A 16,733-nucleotide genomic window follows, 5' to 3' on the forward strand; every position below is an offset into this window, starting at 1 on the left:
ACTGTGCAGCACTGAGAGGAGGATGCAGTTCTTTCTGGCAGGAGCCTGGGTTGAGGGTTTGCAGGAGGATTTGTGCTGAGAGGTAGAGCAGGGGATCAGCTCTTACATATTGGAGAGTTTTGGCAGGAGTTTCAGGCAGTTTTTGGAGGGTTTCATTCAGTGGCAGCGCAGAGCATTGAGGGACTGCGCAGAACCCCAAGGGGATGATTTTCGGGGGTCGGCCATTTCAGAAAAGCTTTCTGGGTTTCTTGAGTAGAGTTTGATTCCAGAGTTTCAGCCTTTTCTGAGGAGGGGAGCAGCCCCAAATCCTCATTCGATTTCCAGCAGCAGCAGCAACAGGGCAGTTTTCTAGCAGCTGGGACATAGATCAGTGTGAGGCCATTCCTTGGTTATTCTGAGTGTATTTCTTCACTTGCCTTGTGCAAGTCGAGGTGCCGTCCTTCTGATCACCTCTGTACTCATTCCTTACTCAGTATAATAAAATGGCTTTGCATTTCTTGTGTCTCTGTTCATTATTGTTGCTGCACTACTATTATATCTCTGTTATTACATCTTTGAGATTTTCTTGGCTACTCTACCACTTGTGCGTTTTTCTGGTTGAGATTTTGCTGGGGTTTGAGGAATATTCCAGGTTAGGGATATTACAATTTCCCTGAATAATCCATTCCTTTGGACCAAATATCTACAACATTCTGAATGTAGAAGTTCTCAATTCTAAGTAGTTGGCATAACCTTTTTTATATAGCATTCTTAAATTTTCCCCGCAAAATCTATATTTTTGGACAAATTATTTAGAGGCGAGAATTTCTTCTTATACCATGTTGCAGAGATTCACAAGCTGCATAATTTATACAGGTGGTGCTTATGTTGATAAGCACTAACATTTTTTAAATTTGCTCCCAGTCAATTCCTTAGCAATTGAGTGTGGGGACAAGATAAGAAAAGATGGCTGTAAAGATAGATAAATAGAGATCACCACATAATTAATAAGGGTGCACATTGACTAAGAAATACAGTTGCCCAAAATATTAGAAAATATTGTCTAATAAGCCTTAGCAGCATCTTGAAGCTCAGCTAACATTGAAATTTGAAAGCTTTGCCAGCTGAGGCACAAAATATATAGAATATGCTTCTGTTGTCAAAGAGCATTTTAATACCTCGCTCAGATCCATGTTAATCGAAAGCCATGTTATCCTAATACTGGAACTAAATCATATTTAAATCCTTTTACAGTTCCTACTTTTAATCACTTAAGAAAACCAATACAAAACCATCCCCTACAACATAAACACTCACAGACTTCAAGCAAATATTCTGTCCAGTTATCTAATGAAGGAAATTGATTGTTTGGACTTAAATTTGCAATCAATGCATTAAAGATAAACAAGTAAGAATATCAATCAAACTTACTCAGCTGCAAACTGAAGAAGATTGATAGTGAACAGCTTAAAATCAACAGCTGACTGAGGGATAGAATCATTGACCACGCTAGAAACTCTGGAAGCAGTCTGCAATATAAAGAATTTATGAAACATACTACAAGATCTACTTCAAATAATTCTGCTCAAGCTACTCTATAAGAGAAATCTAAGATAAAAATACTGACATCAATTAAGCACAATAGCACAGAATAGTTGAGCTCCTTTCAGGGAAAGTAAAGATGATAATGGCTGCTTGCAGGCAGAGCATAATGCACGTGTCATCCTGCCTGAAAAAAGGTTAATATCACCACTTATTACGGATTGATAAATGCCTGAGAAAATCAACTTGATAATATGTATACATTCTTAATTACATACATAATAGGTTGAATTCTTACCAAACCTATCGGTAGCATCCAAATATCCTGCTGCTACTGCAGACCTTAGTCTTTTTACAAGCTCATCATCATATTGTACATGATAAAATGCAGTCTGTCCAGCATTTAGCTTTATCCATCTTGGTAGGGAACCTGCATCCTTTTGGGAATCTGCTATCCCTGACAAGCTGATGCTTCCAAGTTTTTCATGTAAAAGTGCATTTTTACGGCCATTGTATGAACCATAGCATAAAGTAATAGGTATAACCCAATGCCCATGACCAAGTTTGCCACTAGACAAATACTGGAACTGAAAGGCCATAAGAATCACATGTTAGACTCCTATCCATAACGAGTCTCACGCTCTTTAAACACTGATTCCTTCTGGAACCAATAAGATGTCAATTTATATAATTTGCATACATAGGAAACCACATCAAACTTGTCATGCACAAACTGACACCTCTAACATCCTTCTTTCTCAAGTTCTTATTAGATAAATCATACCACTTTGTTCATATCAACACAATTTCTATTGCTCGTTCATCTATCTAAAACAATAAAAATTAAATATCTGCAGACAGTTGAGATTTGTCCATAAGTAACAAGCATAGATAAATCTCACCTAAATAAACAAGGACACACAAACTAACACTTACAAACATCCTTCATTATCCAGAAGTTTTTATTAGATAAATCATAACATTGTCCACATCAATACAATTTCTATTGCTCATTCATCTACCTAAAACAATAAAAATCAAATATCTGTACAGTTAAGATTTGTGCATAAGGAACAAACATAGATAAATCTCACCTAAATAAACAAGGACATCTGCAAATGAGTATGAGCGATGTATTAAAGATCATAGACTCTTCTAAAATGGAAAAGAAAAAGATGTGCAGTTGTCACTATAAAAATTAGCTTCATCCCAGCCAAATGTATTTTGATAGACCGCAACACAATTGACCTAAAAAAAGAATGAAGGAAATAGTGTGTTATGCTCCTATACCAATAGGTGTCATATTTCATGATTGACTGGTAAAGTCCCAAATATGTTCATCCTTTCCATGCTACAAATGTTCCATATTTTGAAAAAAATCAAAAAGTTAAAAAATAAAAAGAGGGTATGTCCTAAAAGAAAGGATAAAGGGCAAAAGAATGAAATGGTCAAAAAGAAAGGAAATGAACCCCAAATGAGGAAGACCAGGAAAGTGTGCTAGTTCAAAATGCCACTACTATTCTATTTTTGAAAGAATTTCATTGTGTGCAATTAGTTGGCTCTTGCCACAGTCGATGGATGGCCAAATAGCTTAATCTTGGCCAGTTCATGTTTAAATTTCTTGTTTTAGAGATAGAGAACAAAATCTGTCCAAACAGTTCAAGCTTGGCAGATAAGTAGTTAGGTAGAGAAGCAAAGGAGCTCAACTGTTAAATCTGAGCCCCTGGAAGAAATAAGGGTAGACTTAGATAGGATGGCAGTTAAAAGAAAAGAAGAGAGTAAGGGTTTGCTAGTTTAAATGCACCCAAGGAAAAAGGAAGAAAAAATGTTAGGTATGATAGGCTGGGTAGGCAGTTTTGATGTTGCAGAAGCAGGCTTATGAGTACTTTTGTCTTTCAAAGGTCATTCATCTTACTGATATCATAAGTACCATGGCAATTACGTGGTGACAGATCAAATGAAGCATGTCTAACTTCCCCTCACTCTTCTCCCAAAAAACACTTACTAACCACCCCCCTAAAGAGATTGGAATCTGCTCAATACTCTTGAATCACTCCATTTCATGAAAGGCCCGAGTAAAATAACAGTCTTGCTTAATGCAAAGAAACCACATTTCTTGTGTAAAAATCCTCTTGGTCCATCATCCTAAGTTATCCAGCTTCATAGCTTGGCGCTCTTTCATTTCCCTAAGCCAAAGTCTTTGACTTTATGACCTAGTGCTTTTGTTCAAACATATCTTTCATATTAACTACTAACCTTATTATATAATTCCTATATGAATTGTTCCCCCTGTATTATATAAAATATATGGAAAATCCCCGGAAAAATTCAATATCCTGCCCCTACCAGCTATAGCGATATGTCGTTGTTTTAAACGGGATTACAGGTTCATCTGGAACCTTATAAAAACCCTCCCTGCACACAAATATTCAAAGGTTGATTAACATTTGGTTAATTAACAGTCTTAACCCCCGACAGCCAATCGCAATCGCCCGGTATGTTTAAAAACACTGTTTATATACACGGGTCCCACACAGTACCTCAATGCCAGCTCTGTTGATTGTTGGCCGTTAGATCCGGGCCCGCCGATCGGACGACCCACGATCATATCGCTGCACCCCTCCACACCGAAGATTAACGCCCGGGGAACGGTGGTATTCCCGCAGTACGTGGGACACGTTGTGCCCTCCCGGTATGCTCGCAGCCCTCCCACCCAATACCACCTTGGCCAAAAAGCGGTGCGGGCCGATATCGCTTACCGCCCCCGTTGACCCCCCCGCTGACGTCATCACCACATCATCTGCTGACGTCACATCTGCGTCATTGCCACGTCAGCCTTAGTACCCCGCTATGCGACAAAACATCACGTCATGCTGACGTCAGCCAACCAAAAGGCGACAAAAGCCCGTGAAGCTGAAATTTTGTTAAAAAACCCGTAAAGGTGTCATTTTCGCTCGTTTCTATTTGTTGATTTTACAAAACCGTTGCATACAAATTAAACGTCCAAGCAACTGCGCGAGCTACAGTCTGCCACCCCGACCAGCAAAGACCAGTCTCATGCTGCTGCTCGTCAATCAACCTGCAAATTACTCTCATACGCGTCCAAAAACACAGGGATTTACCCATTTCACCTCCTGAACCTCTGTTTTTAAGTTTTCCTCTGTAAATTATACCCAAAGAGCCGAATTTCAAGCTGAATTCCGTCTATAGCTCTCATAGAAGTACACCAAAACTGTTCTGTTGCCCTTTTTCCACACAAATTCAACTTGCAGTCAAAAACACAGAAAATTGAATAATGGAAGCTCCCGTGGCCCCCAATGTTGCACCTCTCAATACTCCTCATACAGACTAGCATCATTTACCCTTGGCTGACAGAGATTTCCAGATACAAGACCCAATTGGTATACAAAATCATTTGCAAACTTTCTGCCTAATCAGAAACAACCATTTGAACAATTCTGATGTCTATGGGGTATGGGAATCCAATCTCCCTAGGTACTACCTGCCCTCAGTCAATATATTCCCAGATATTGTTCGCCACTGCTGTGCAAATTATGACCCTGTCACTAAAGCAGTCCTCTCTCCATCACAAGTTGTCATTTTCTACATAACTGCTGATTCTATCAATGAAATGCTACAATTCCATCCAGTTCAACCTCTTGCTCCTCTGTCCATGGGATTTTTGCTTGAGCAAGGCTTTCAACTATCCACTACAGAAATATGCCAGATTGCTAAGATGTTCAGGAAGCCAGATTGCCAGCCCCGAGGTCGTCCTCCTTATTTACATGTCTGGTTCAATGAAATTGGAAGAATTATTCTTGACATGATAGCAGTAATCTTCGGATTCAGGACCAGTGAATTTGTGGATGAAACGGTCCTGGTTCTGCTATCTAACTTCATTCCTAGACAACCCCCTGCTATTAAGTATGACTATGCCTCTTTCATTGCTGACAAAATCCATGGTCAATTTATGAACTTGGAAAGAGAAGGAGTGTTTAAATACACAAGTTTCATATATCATCTGCTGTTGTACTACCACCCAGACATTTTTATATTTCCTATCAGAAAATTGGATGCCAAGGGAGAGAGGAGGTCTGTAATCTTTTGGACCTCTGTCTTCCACCGAATCGCTGATACCCTTATGCTTACTGTGAATTCATTGACCTGTTCATACATCCTGCTTCCACTCTATTAATAGGAGCCCCTCCTCCTAAGCTCTCTGATGACATAAGGAAAATTTTACAGCTCTCCAAGAACTACAGGATAGGTGACTGGTACTTTTACCAGAATCACACTGAGATCAAGATATATGGCTGAGTTGTGCCCCTATAAACTGCCAAAATATGTGCCTATGAGACTGTTTGCTCTGGAATATTTCAGACAACTTATTAATGCAGATTTGACTTATTTTTACAATGTCAAAAAGAAAGCTCAGCTGAGGATAAGAAACCAATTAGGCCCCTTTATTATTAACAAAAGAGAAGCATGGGAAGATGCTGACAAAATATTAGGGGAAGAGCTTAAATTGAAGAAAAGCTTCTGGTGGGTATCCTATAACCCAAATGGCTTTATCAGTGAAAGAAAAGTAAAAAACAGGCCATCAGCCTATAAACATTGTAGAATCCCTGAAATAGAGCAATTTGCTAATCAAGATGAGTTGGTAGAGGGCACATTGATAGAAGAGCTTACTGAGCAAGAGAAAATGGAACAAGCTATGAAGAATCTAGAAAAGACTCTTGACCTGGACTCTTTTGGACAGGTATTTTTCAAGCTGCCTCAGCAAACCGGAGTGGGTACATCATCTGCTGGAACTTCACAGCAACCTGCCCAAGAAAGCACTACACTAGCTGCAGGGACATCAAAGGGCAAAGAAGTGCTAGATACAGAGCAACACATAATGACAGATCAGCCAGCAACATCAAAGGAACAGGGCCAAGGGCAAATTCCTCCTGTCCAAACCAAAGCACCAGAGATACCAACATTACAGACTCCTCTAAATGAGGAAAGGGGCAGGAAAAGAGACAAAGAAGAGGCCACACCTGTAAGTGGACCAACAGAGCAACCAGGGGCAAAAAGGCAGAGAATAAATCCTCTATCTGAAGAGGAAATTATTGAGGAAACCATAGAAAGCCTTAGAGGTGAGAGGGCAACCAGCCCACAGATCTCCCCGGTAATAGAAACATCCACCAGCCCTCATAGGCAGGACCTAGAAAGGCAGCATAGTGTGGAATTTTCTTCCACAAGGCCACAAAGCAAGCATGGCTTTGAGATCAAAAAGATATTCACAGAAATAAAAGCCCGGAATGACCCACTAAGGCTACAACTTTATAATCAGCTTCTCAAGATGACCCCCGCCAACCAGCAAAGGTTGATGTCTGCATATGACATTAAAGAAGGAAAAATGATTTTGAGCCACTTTAAGCCTAAAGTGCAGCAGCCACAGTCAGCAGCTGACTACATTAGAACAAATTTGGAGGTACTTGCCAAAGACATTCATCCTATGGACTAGATTGAGTTGCATAAGCAAACTGGAGAGATGATCTACTCTACATTGGCAGATAAGGCAATGTTGGCTTATAAATTGCAGAACTCATTGAACAACACATCTGCCCAATTAGATTTGGAGAAGGCATCTTCTTTAGCCAAAGACAACAGAATAAAGTCCTTGGAAGATATTATCATCGAGCTGGGACATGATCCCAAGGATGCAAAAGGAATAAAAGCATTGATGAAAAAGAAGGAAGAGGACATTGCTGCCCTCAGGAAACAATTGAAGCTGCCTACTACTATGCATCCACAAACTACAGAGGTTGTACAGCAAAAAACAGAGGAGGACATGATGGACCTGCTTATGAAGATGAATGAGAGACTAAGTGAGATAGAGCAGGCATTGGAGAAAGCAATAAGAGAGAAGCAGGGAGAGTCGACCTCCCAGCCACCTGAAGTAGCTCCAACAGTCACAACTGCCCCTCCAACATCAGCAACAGCAACAGGTACTTCAGCAACAACAACAGCAGCAGGTAGCAACACTACCATGACCACAGAGGAGTTAATAAAAGCCATGGAGGAATTAAAACTCCAAGTATCAGAATTGAAAGAAGCCAAAGAGAAACTGGCAAAATTAGAAGTGAGTTATGACAAATCCAAAATGACTGTGGCAGAAAAGACAAGAGAGGTGAAAGCATTAGAGAACAGGGTAAAAGCATTGGAAAAGGACCTCTCTTTAGATAAGCCTCTGGGAGAAATCAAAGGCATTTTGTGGGCTAACATCAGTCAATCCATTAGTAATGTATGGAGATCTATTCAAACTATTTATGAGCAGATTGACTTGATAGCAGTAGCCCAAGTGGAAATTCAAAAGGCCAGAACTCTATTGGGACATATGCCCGAACAGGCCAACAGGCTAATCCATTTTTTGAACACTAAGACCAGTGAAGAACTAGCAGCACTGGACATCAGAGACAGGACAGGCACCATCCTAACAATCAAAAGAGTTCTGACCAAGAGAACCCTGATGCAGAATCTGGAAAGGAGGTGCCAGGATATGCAAGTGGAGATAGACTCTTTTATAGAAAGATTTGCAGTTTTGCATGAAAGAGGCTTGTCAATTCTATTGGGAAGCAATGAACATCTGTTGAGACAAGTTGAGTACACGCCCAAGTTGGACAAACATGCTGCTAATCAAGTAAATGCATCATCAAGTACTTCAGCAGAGAAGGCCCTTCCATCTGGCCAGACTCTCTACAACAACTTGGAAAATCTATTCTATATTGAGCATGAAGTGAAACATCTTTTTACCGTCCAGCCTAACTTTTTCAGGTACACACACGCTGATGAGACTTTGAGAACGCTGCAAAGACATAATTTACCAGAAGCGCAGTGGTGGCAAAGCATGTTGGAAATCCTATAGGCATGTTTCAACTTTTGTTTTACCTAGGATACAACAGATACCATAAAGCGGAGGATAGGAACGGATAAGAGTCATGCGGGGCAACAGTCTATCAAATCAAAATTAAATACGCCCGAGAAAGCTGAGGTAGCAGCGCGGAATATCAGTGGAAACAGCCACCAGTCGACTCACCGAGCTTACAGTCAACACATCTCACCAACTGAGCAGCCAGCACAACAACATTTACTTCTTCATTTATTTCTCCCTGTTTTCAAGATCATTTACTTCTCCTGTAAAGTAGGTAGAATGAGTTATTACTAGATATTATCTCTTTGAGATATTTTGTAAACACTTTTGTATAAATACCTCCCCAAGCGAAGTATTTGGGGTTGGTGATACATTTATTAGACTGCGCTGTAACTCTGAAAACCTTCTGAATACAAAAGCTGCTGGAATCCATTGTCGCTGAACTCTCTGGATGTGGAATTGATAGCAGAGGACCTGTTACAGAATTTTTGAATCATCTTATGGATCAATAAGTCTCTCTTACTTGTGTTTTCAGTTTCTGTGTTTACTATGTCAAATATGTCTCATGATCTGAATAATAGAGAAAAAGAATAACTCAGAATTTGTTTGTTTGCACTCTGTGTTCAATCTCTGTTATTATTAATGTTTTCTTTAGAATTAGCATAAGAAGGAATTCTTAACTGCTCATGTTTCCCCTGGTTCTTACATCTTGAATATTAGCTAAGGAATTCTTAACTGCTCCCTAGCAATAATCATCCACTTTCTCTCTGTCAGCATGATGAAGGATTCTTAATTGCCCTTCACCCACTGACTCCACCCCATCTGACTCCAGCTTATAAATTGTTCCATGATTGATTACCTTGCTCTATAGTACCACCCTCTGTTAAAGAAACCATATCCAGTTGTTCATCCCCATTGACTCCATTAGCCGAATGGACTGAACTTCTCAGATTTACACCCCTGTTCTATTGAATATCACCATCCAAAAATCAAACAAACCCTTGTACTTCATAACTAGCCTAATATTCCATAAAACAAAGCTAAATTATAAAGAGAAGGCCTTCTCTGGATGCAGATTGGCTAGAACCTGCATCTAAAAGATTGGTCTGTGGTTACCTGGGCCGTATTCCCTTTCTTACAACTTTTGGGAATAACCTGAGTGATAACATCGTTGGCGATTCAACTGGGTAACTGAATAAATTGTTTATTATTGCTGTTTATTTTTAAGGCTACAGATGGAGCCTGAAGTTAGCCAGCTAGCGTTTGAAACTGCTTTTGCTATGCAATGCAGGAGTAAATAAAAGCTGCTTCAGTCTATCTCCAATCCAGTTTTAGGCCTTGAACAACTGTTTCAAATACTTGATCAGTCCCTTGTTTCAATATATCTAAAGGAAAATTCAAAACTCCCATATTTTAGACTTCCTAGAAAGATACTGTCTAAAGTTGTATCCTTCAAATATTTCAAGAAAAACTAAAAAATATATTCAGAAGCTGGCTCCAAAGAAAAGGATCCGTTACACCGGATCAAATCCATATCCAAATCCCCCACCTATCTTTGAAAATCCTAATTTGATCCCTAAGAACCTTAGAAGCCAGAAAAGTCAAGAACATTTTGCTAATTCACACCTTGACACACCTCAGCAAAACCCTATCCAAACTGAGCTTACTGTTGGAAAATCACAAATCCATTCTGGCATCATTGTTGCTTCACCGAGTTCACCATTAGCACTTCACACCATCTTTCCCACTCCCCCATCCACTGCACATATCTCAGCTGTTATCCCTGTTCTCCCAGCTGTTACACTTATCCCTGCAAATATGGCAAACCGATATGCTCCCCTGCAGTTACCTGCAAATCCAGGGGCTATGCCTCAAGATTATCAAAGCAAAATCACCTATTTTGATGGTATTGGCACTTACACAACTCAACAACATACCAAGAAGATGACAGATTATTTTGAAAACTATGAGATTGATGCTGATGATGTGAGAATGAAGATCTTTGTCCAAAGCTTGACTGGAGATGTAAGGGCCTGGTTTAGGGCACTCCCTGTAAACACTATTGTTGACTCAGATGCTCTTTATCAAACTTTCTTGAACAGATGGGAAAAGAAGAAGGACCCTTTACACATCCTATCAAAATATGAAAGCTTGAAAAGAGGCCCACAAGAAACCATTCAAGAGTACTGTGCCAGATTTAATAATGTATACAATGCTATCCCTCAGAATCTCAGACCTCCACCAGACCTAGCCTTGATCAAATTCCCTGATGGATTTGACTCTGACATGGCATATCAGCTCAGGGAAAGAGTTCCTCCAAGCTTAGAAGACATGCAGAGTATAGCTGTCAACGTAGAGGCCAATCTGATTTCTAAATGAGCTCGAGCTAGAGCTGAAAGGAGAACGCCCTTCAAAGAAGAACCTTCTGCATTCGAGCAGAAATTAGATGCAATTATTAAAGGAATGAATAGATTGGGTGATGGAGTAGAAATAATTGAGAGGAAATCCTCTTGGGATAGTCAACCAAGCAACATTCCAAGAAACCCAAATTGCAGAAAAAATCAGAATCCTAATATTGGAAAGGCTGGCCCTGACCAAAACATTAGACCTCCATTCCAAGAAAACTATGCTGAAGCTTCAACGTCTAGTGAACCAACAGAGGACACTCAAATTAACTTAATGGGTCTCAATAGTAAACAGCAAATTTTTTTGACCCAGGATGACCAAGAAGCTCATACTTTTAATCAATTCCAAACCCAATCTGGGGAATCATTCGATTTTAGGGAGGGATATGATACAACTGTCTATGAGGTTCACAAGCAATACAACCTGAGAGGCAGAAAGATAGATGTCCCTGAAAACAATAAACAGAAACTAACCAAGCAACCTACCAAAACCAAGGCTAAGAACCCTCTTGAACAAACTTTTCCTAAAACAAGCCATAATCCAAATCATCCAATAGTTGAAGATATATCAGACCATCAACAACCTTCAACTTCTATTCCTCTTAAAGGAACTGTGGAAGAGCCTCCAGAAATGGACTTGGAAACAGATTCAGCGCATAATAGCGCTCCCGAAAAGGATAATGACACAGAAAATACAGCAAGAAAAGAAAATCTTGCTGCCTGAAATGAAAAAATTCAAATAGAAAAACCCTTCAACCTTGAAACCGAAATAGGCAAATTAAAGATAGCCATTCCATTGTCCGAATTGGCTAAACATGATGTCTATAGAGAACAAATCAGCAGATCACCTCAAATTTCAGAAAACAGAGACGCAGTAAATGTCCTTGATGACCAACCTGAATTAATTTTTGGCCCTGAAATAAATGGCAAATCGGTAGATGGAGGAGTTCCTCCTTTCTATGTAAGTCTGAATATTCATGACAAAGTACTTCACAATGCAATGTTCGATTGTGGAGCTTCCCATAATTTAATGTCCAAATTTGTGATGGAAAAGTTGGACCTAGATATCACCAGGCCATACAAAGACTTGTTCTCTTTTGATTCTAGCCAGGTCAGATGTCTAGGGTTGATCAAAGACTTATGTGTATCATTAGTTCAATACCTTGCCAAGACAATTTTAATGGATGTAGTGGTAGCTGATATCCCACCAAAATATGGCATGTTACTGTCTAGATCTTGGGGTGCAAAGCTCCAGGGATCTTTACAGTTGGACATGTCCTATGCTACCATTTCAGTGTTTGGTCAACCAAAGAGATTGTACCGGGAAACTTTGATGAAATATGTGGTCAGCAGCCAGGAGAAACCCCAAAAATTTCCCATTTATTCCATGCATTCTGATATGGACTCCTTCATCCTATACAATGCTGAAATTTATCCCCCAACTGATGTCAAGGTTTTAGCATCAGCACAAGAAAAAGTCATAAATGAAAAATCTAGTGTTCAGATTCAAGAAATTTCTGTGACCAATGATACAACAGACACACAAGGGAAACCACATGAAACTGAAAATCCAAATCTGCCTACTAAGCAAATTTTTAAAACTCCTGATGCTAGCTGTAATCAAGAAATCCTATGGTATTTAGAATTTGATGGATCTGTCAATAAGCTAGGAGCAGGGGCAGGGATTTGGATACATAACATGGAAAATGATCATGCTGAAGGACATGCATACAGGCTGAATTTTAGATGCACAAATAACATGGCTGAATATGAAGCCCTCCTGCTAGGACTCAAATTGATCAAAAGTTTAGGGGCAGTTAGGATATCAATTTTGGGAGACTCTGATTTGGTTATTCAACAAATGAAAGGAAACTTCCTCACAAATGACCTTAGGTTAAGATCTTATAGAGGGGCAGCAATTGAAATACTCAATACCTTTCTAGAATCACAACTTGCCAAAATTCCAAGGAATCACAATTTGCATGCTCACAGTTTAGCAACATTTGCCAGCACTTGTAAACTGTCGTTTGAGCCTAATCATCATTTTACAGCTGAGATTAAACACAGGCCGACTGTACCTGACAATGTTAAAAACTGGCAAGTGTTTGACAATGACACTCAGATTAATAATTTCCTGACTTTAAAAGAAGAATTTTCCAGCACTAATATAGACACAGGCACTGTTGGTGAAGTTGATCAAATAGAAGAAATTAAAACTCACATTTCAGCTGAAACAACAACTCAAATACTACATCCAACAAACTTTACCAACAAAGAGTTACAAGAGCTGAAAGAAATAGACTTTGATGAAACTGTTGAAGGAGAGTCTGAAGTTATTGATTTAAAGGACAATTTTTTACCCACAGGCCTGACCCCTCTGGAAGATATTTTTTATTCTAATGATGTCCCAAGGAAACCCAAAATGCAGCCTTTAAATGCAGAAATTGAAGACTGTAATATAGGGATTGAACAGAATCCTAAAACAATAAAATTGTCTAAAAATTTGCCTCCTGACCAAAAGCTGAAATATGTTGAACTGTTCAAAGAATTTCAGAATGTTTTTGCATGGATCTATGAAGATCTCAAATCCTATGACACTTCTGTGATTCAACATACAATACCCCTCAAAGAAAATCAAAAACCTTTCAAGCAAAAACTCAGAAGGGTCAACCTTGTGCTCCTCTCTCTAATTGAAAAAGAAGTCAAGAGAATGTATGAAGCGGGAATAATTGCATCCATTAGATTTTTAGAATGGGTCTCAAATTTAGTGCCCACTAGGAAGAAAACAGGAGAAATCAGGCTGTGTGTTGATTTGAGGAATCTAAACAAAGTCTCTTTAAAAGACCACTACCCCTTACCTAAGATGGACCACATTTTACAGAGGGTAGTAGGTGCCTCTAGAATTTCATTGCTAGATGGGTTTTCAGGCTTCAACCAGATTTTAGTTCACCCTGATGATCAAGAAAAAACTGCTTTTACAACACCTTGGGGAACTTTCAAGTATGTAAAGATGCCATTCGGACTGAAGAACGCAGGGGCAACTTTTCAACGGGCCATGGACATAGCTTTTGCTAAAGAAATTCATGATTTCTTGGTCATATACCTAGATGATCTCACTGCCTTTTCCAAATCAGATCAGGAACACCTAGATCATCTCAGACAAGTGTTTTTAATCTGCAGAAAATATGGTATATCACTAAACCCAAAGAAATCATTATTTGGCCTAGAAGAGGGCAAACTGTTAGGTCACATCATCTCCAAAGAAGGCATTAGAATAGATCCAGACAGAATACAAGCCATTCTGCAAGTTCCTCACCCTAGAAATATCAAAAAACTTCAAGCTTTCCTAGGAAAAATCAACTTTCTAAGAAGATTCATATCTAATTTGGCTGAATTAATCAGACTGCTGAACAACATGTTAAAGAAGGATTCCAAAGTCAAGTGGACAATAGAAGCTAAACAAGCCTTTGAAGAAATCAAAATAGCTTTAACCAAAACACCAGTCCTTACAAGCCCAAAATTTGACAGAGACTTCATAATCTTCTCGTTTGCATCTAAACATACTATTGCTGCTATTTTACTACAAAAAGATGATCAGGGGTGTGAAAAACCCATAGCTTTTTTCAGCAAAGCGCTTAGAGATGCACCACTTAAGTATCAAATCATGGAAAAACAGGCTTATGCACTTGTAAAAGCTATTAAGGACTTCAGAGTTTATATCTTATTCTCGCATGTAATAGCTTATGTGCCAAATACTATTGTCAAAGATATCCTAACTCAGGAAGGAATTGAAAGCAAACGGGGCAAGTGGATAGCTAACATTTTGGAATATGACATTGAAATTAAACCAACAAAGCTGATAAAAGGACAAGGATTAGCTAAACTTATGACTGAAACCAACTTTCAAGCCCTTGACATCAATGAACTAGATAATGAACAGGAGATGGCGACTCCACAGATCAATCAAGCCTTTTTACAATCGCCTTGGTATGCTGATATAATTTATGTATTGCTCAACCTGCAGGCTCCTCCATGGTTATCCAGAACTAAGAAAAGATTTTTGAAAATGAAAGCTTCAAAATTCTCTATTTTAGATAATGTTTTATTTTGAAAAAATCACGAAGGCATTTTACTGAGTTGCTTAACAAAGGATGAAAATGACAAAGTGCTGAAAGAATTTCATGCAGGGGACTATGGTGGACATTTGTACTGGAAATCAACTGCTGATAAAATCCTAAGTGTAAGGTCCTCGAGTTCTACCCGAGCGCGGGTGCGGTTGGGCGCCGGGCGAGTCGACGAACGCGCGGGTGCACGAGCGGTCGACGGGCGCGCGGGCGTGGGCGCACAAGTGGGCGCGGGCTGCACGACGGGCGGGCGAGGGCTGCACGACGGGCGGGCGCGGCGACACGGGCGTGCGACGAGCTGCGGAAGAAATGTGACAAAATATGCGACGAAAGGAAAACACTTAAAATACGACTAAGTGTTGAGCATGTATATATGCGATGGTGTAAACGCTTGTAAAGCCGACTTGTATGCAAGGCTTTGGGCGCATGATGAGTGGTTTTGGGGGTCGGCCAAGGGGCTGCACACCCCATGTAAACCCACGCTATGTAGTGTATATATATGAGAGCCTTGAGGCTCATTTGAACAAGGAACTTCACATCTCTTCTACGCATAGATCAAGAGACAAGTGAATAGTGCGCAGAAATAAGAGGAGTCTGCGCATATCTCATGCGCTCCTCTTGAGGGTGCACTTAAGGTGTTCTTGAGGTGATCTTGAGTCGGTCGAAGAGTGGGCAAGGCGTGCCCGAGGTGTAGTGGATGTGCAGGTTTGTGCAGGACTTGGTGAGGAGGATTAAGTGGCTCGGGTGAGTACTACTCCTTGTGCAAGGGTGCACATGTATTGTAAAGGCTGGTTGCCTATGTTGTAAATTATTCTAAGTATTGGCTTGGAGCTTGCCAAGCATTACTTGTATTGTATTATTGAAGAAAGACTGAATATAATATATTGTCGGGCAGACTTGTTTGGGAGTTGCCCCTCCCCTTTATACTTGTTGCAATTGTTGATGTTCTTGTTATAATTGCATGATGATAATGAATGAGTATGGGCTTCATTAAGTATAAAGGATAATTGCATTTTACTTGGTTGCGAAACACAAACTAAGTAAGGACAAGTGAATTAGGCGTAGTCCACGAAGGTGAGTATTGGTGAAAAGAAAGCGTTCGGTGGTGCCGCACCTCGCTATAAGCGGTTGGAAGACTACCGCAAGTGTAGGGGCGTGACATGTGGTATCAGAGCTCGGTCTAGAGCTGGTGAGCAAGGTTTGCTCGTGACAGGTACTTGCAGGTGAAGGAAACCGTTTCACACAAGTGGAACAAGGGTTGGTTCTAATTGCAGGTGACGTGGTGAAGCTATTGGATGGTCGAAACTAGATTGCAAAGGAGAAAGAAGCTGTTAGAAATGGCAGTCGAATCTCAGGCTGGGTCTAGTCACGTTATGAAGGATACTACTATTGGGTTCATTGAAAAGGTGTTGGAAAAGATGGAGGATATGGAGACTTCTTGGGATAAGAAGATGGACTTGTTTGCTAAAGAACAAGAGGCCAACTTGAAGACAAAGGAAGAGCTCGATGAACTCCGAACACAACATGATGAACTCCGGACACAGTATGAGTACACTGATCTTATGTGTACACAACTTGAAGTAAGGGTCAAGGAGGTTGAAGAAGCAAGGGATCAGGGTCTTGCAGAGATCGTGAACTTGAAGAAAACTCTTGACGAAGCCAAGGATGAGATAGCGGTGTTGAAGAAGGCCGTGAGGCATAACTCAGGTGGAGGAGTGCCTCATGTGAAGGTCAAGGAACCAGAATCTTATGATGGCACAAGGAATG

The 16,733-nt window shown here is 40.1% G+C and overlaps 1 protein-coding gene across 1 annotated transcript in view; it reads right to left on the reverse strand.

Moving 5' to 3' along the window:
* Positions 1-1,311: 1,311 nt before the first annotated feature.
* The window catches only part of LOC149144252 (aminopeptidase M1-A-like), a 60,707-nt gene continuing 45,285 nt past the window's right edge, over positions 1,312-16,733 (reverse strand). Inside the window, exons 2-4 of the mRNA XM_089452092.1 lie at positions 1,820-2,108; positions 1,607-1,708; positions 1,312-1,508 (exon numbers count right to left, since the gene is read on the reverse strand). Of these exons, the coding sequence (XP_089308218.1) occupies positions 1,608-1,708; positions 1,820-2,108 (390 nt within the window). The 3' untranslated portion in view covers positions 1,312-1,508; position 1,607. The remainder of the gene's footprint in view (positions 1,509-1,606; positions 1,709-1,819; positions 2,109-16,733) is intronic.

This window comes from Pinus tabuliformis, chromosome X (assembly GCF_031772625.1).
Source record: "Pinus tabuliformis cultivar Carrire ecotype Pingquan chromosome X, CPIR1, whole genome shotgun sequence".
Classification (NCBI taxonomy): Eukaryota; Viridiplantae; Streptophyta; class Pinopsida; order Pinales; family Pinaceae; genus Pinus; species Pinus tabuliformis.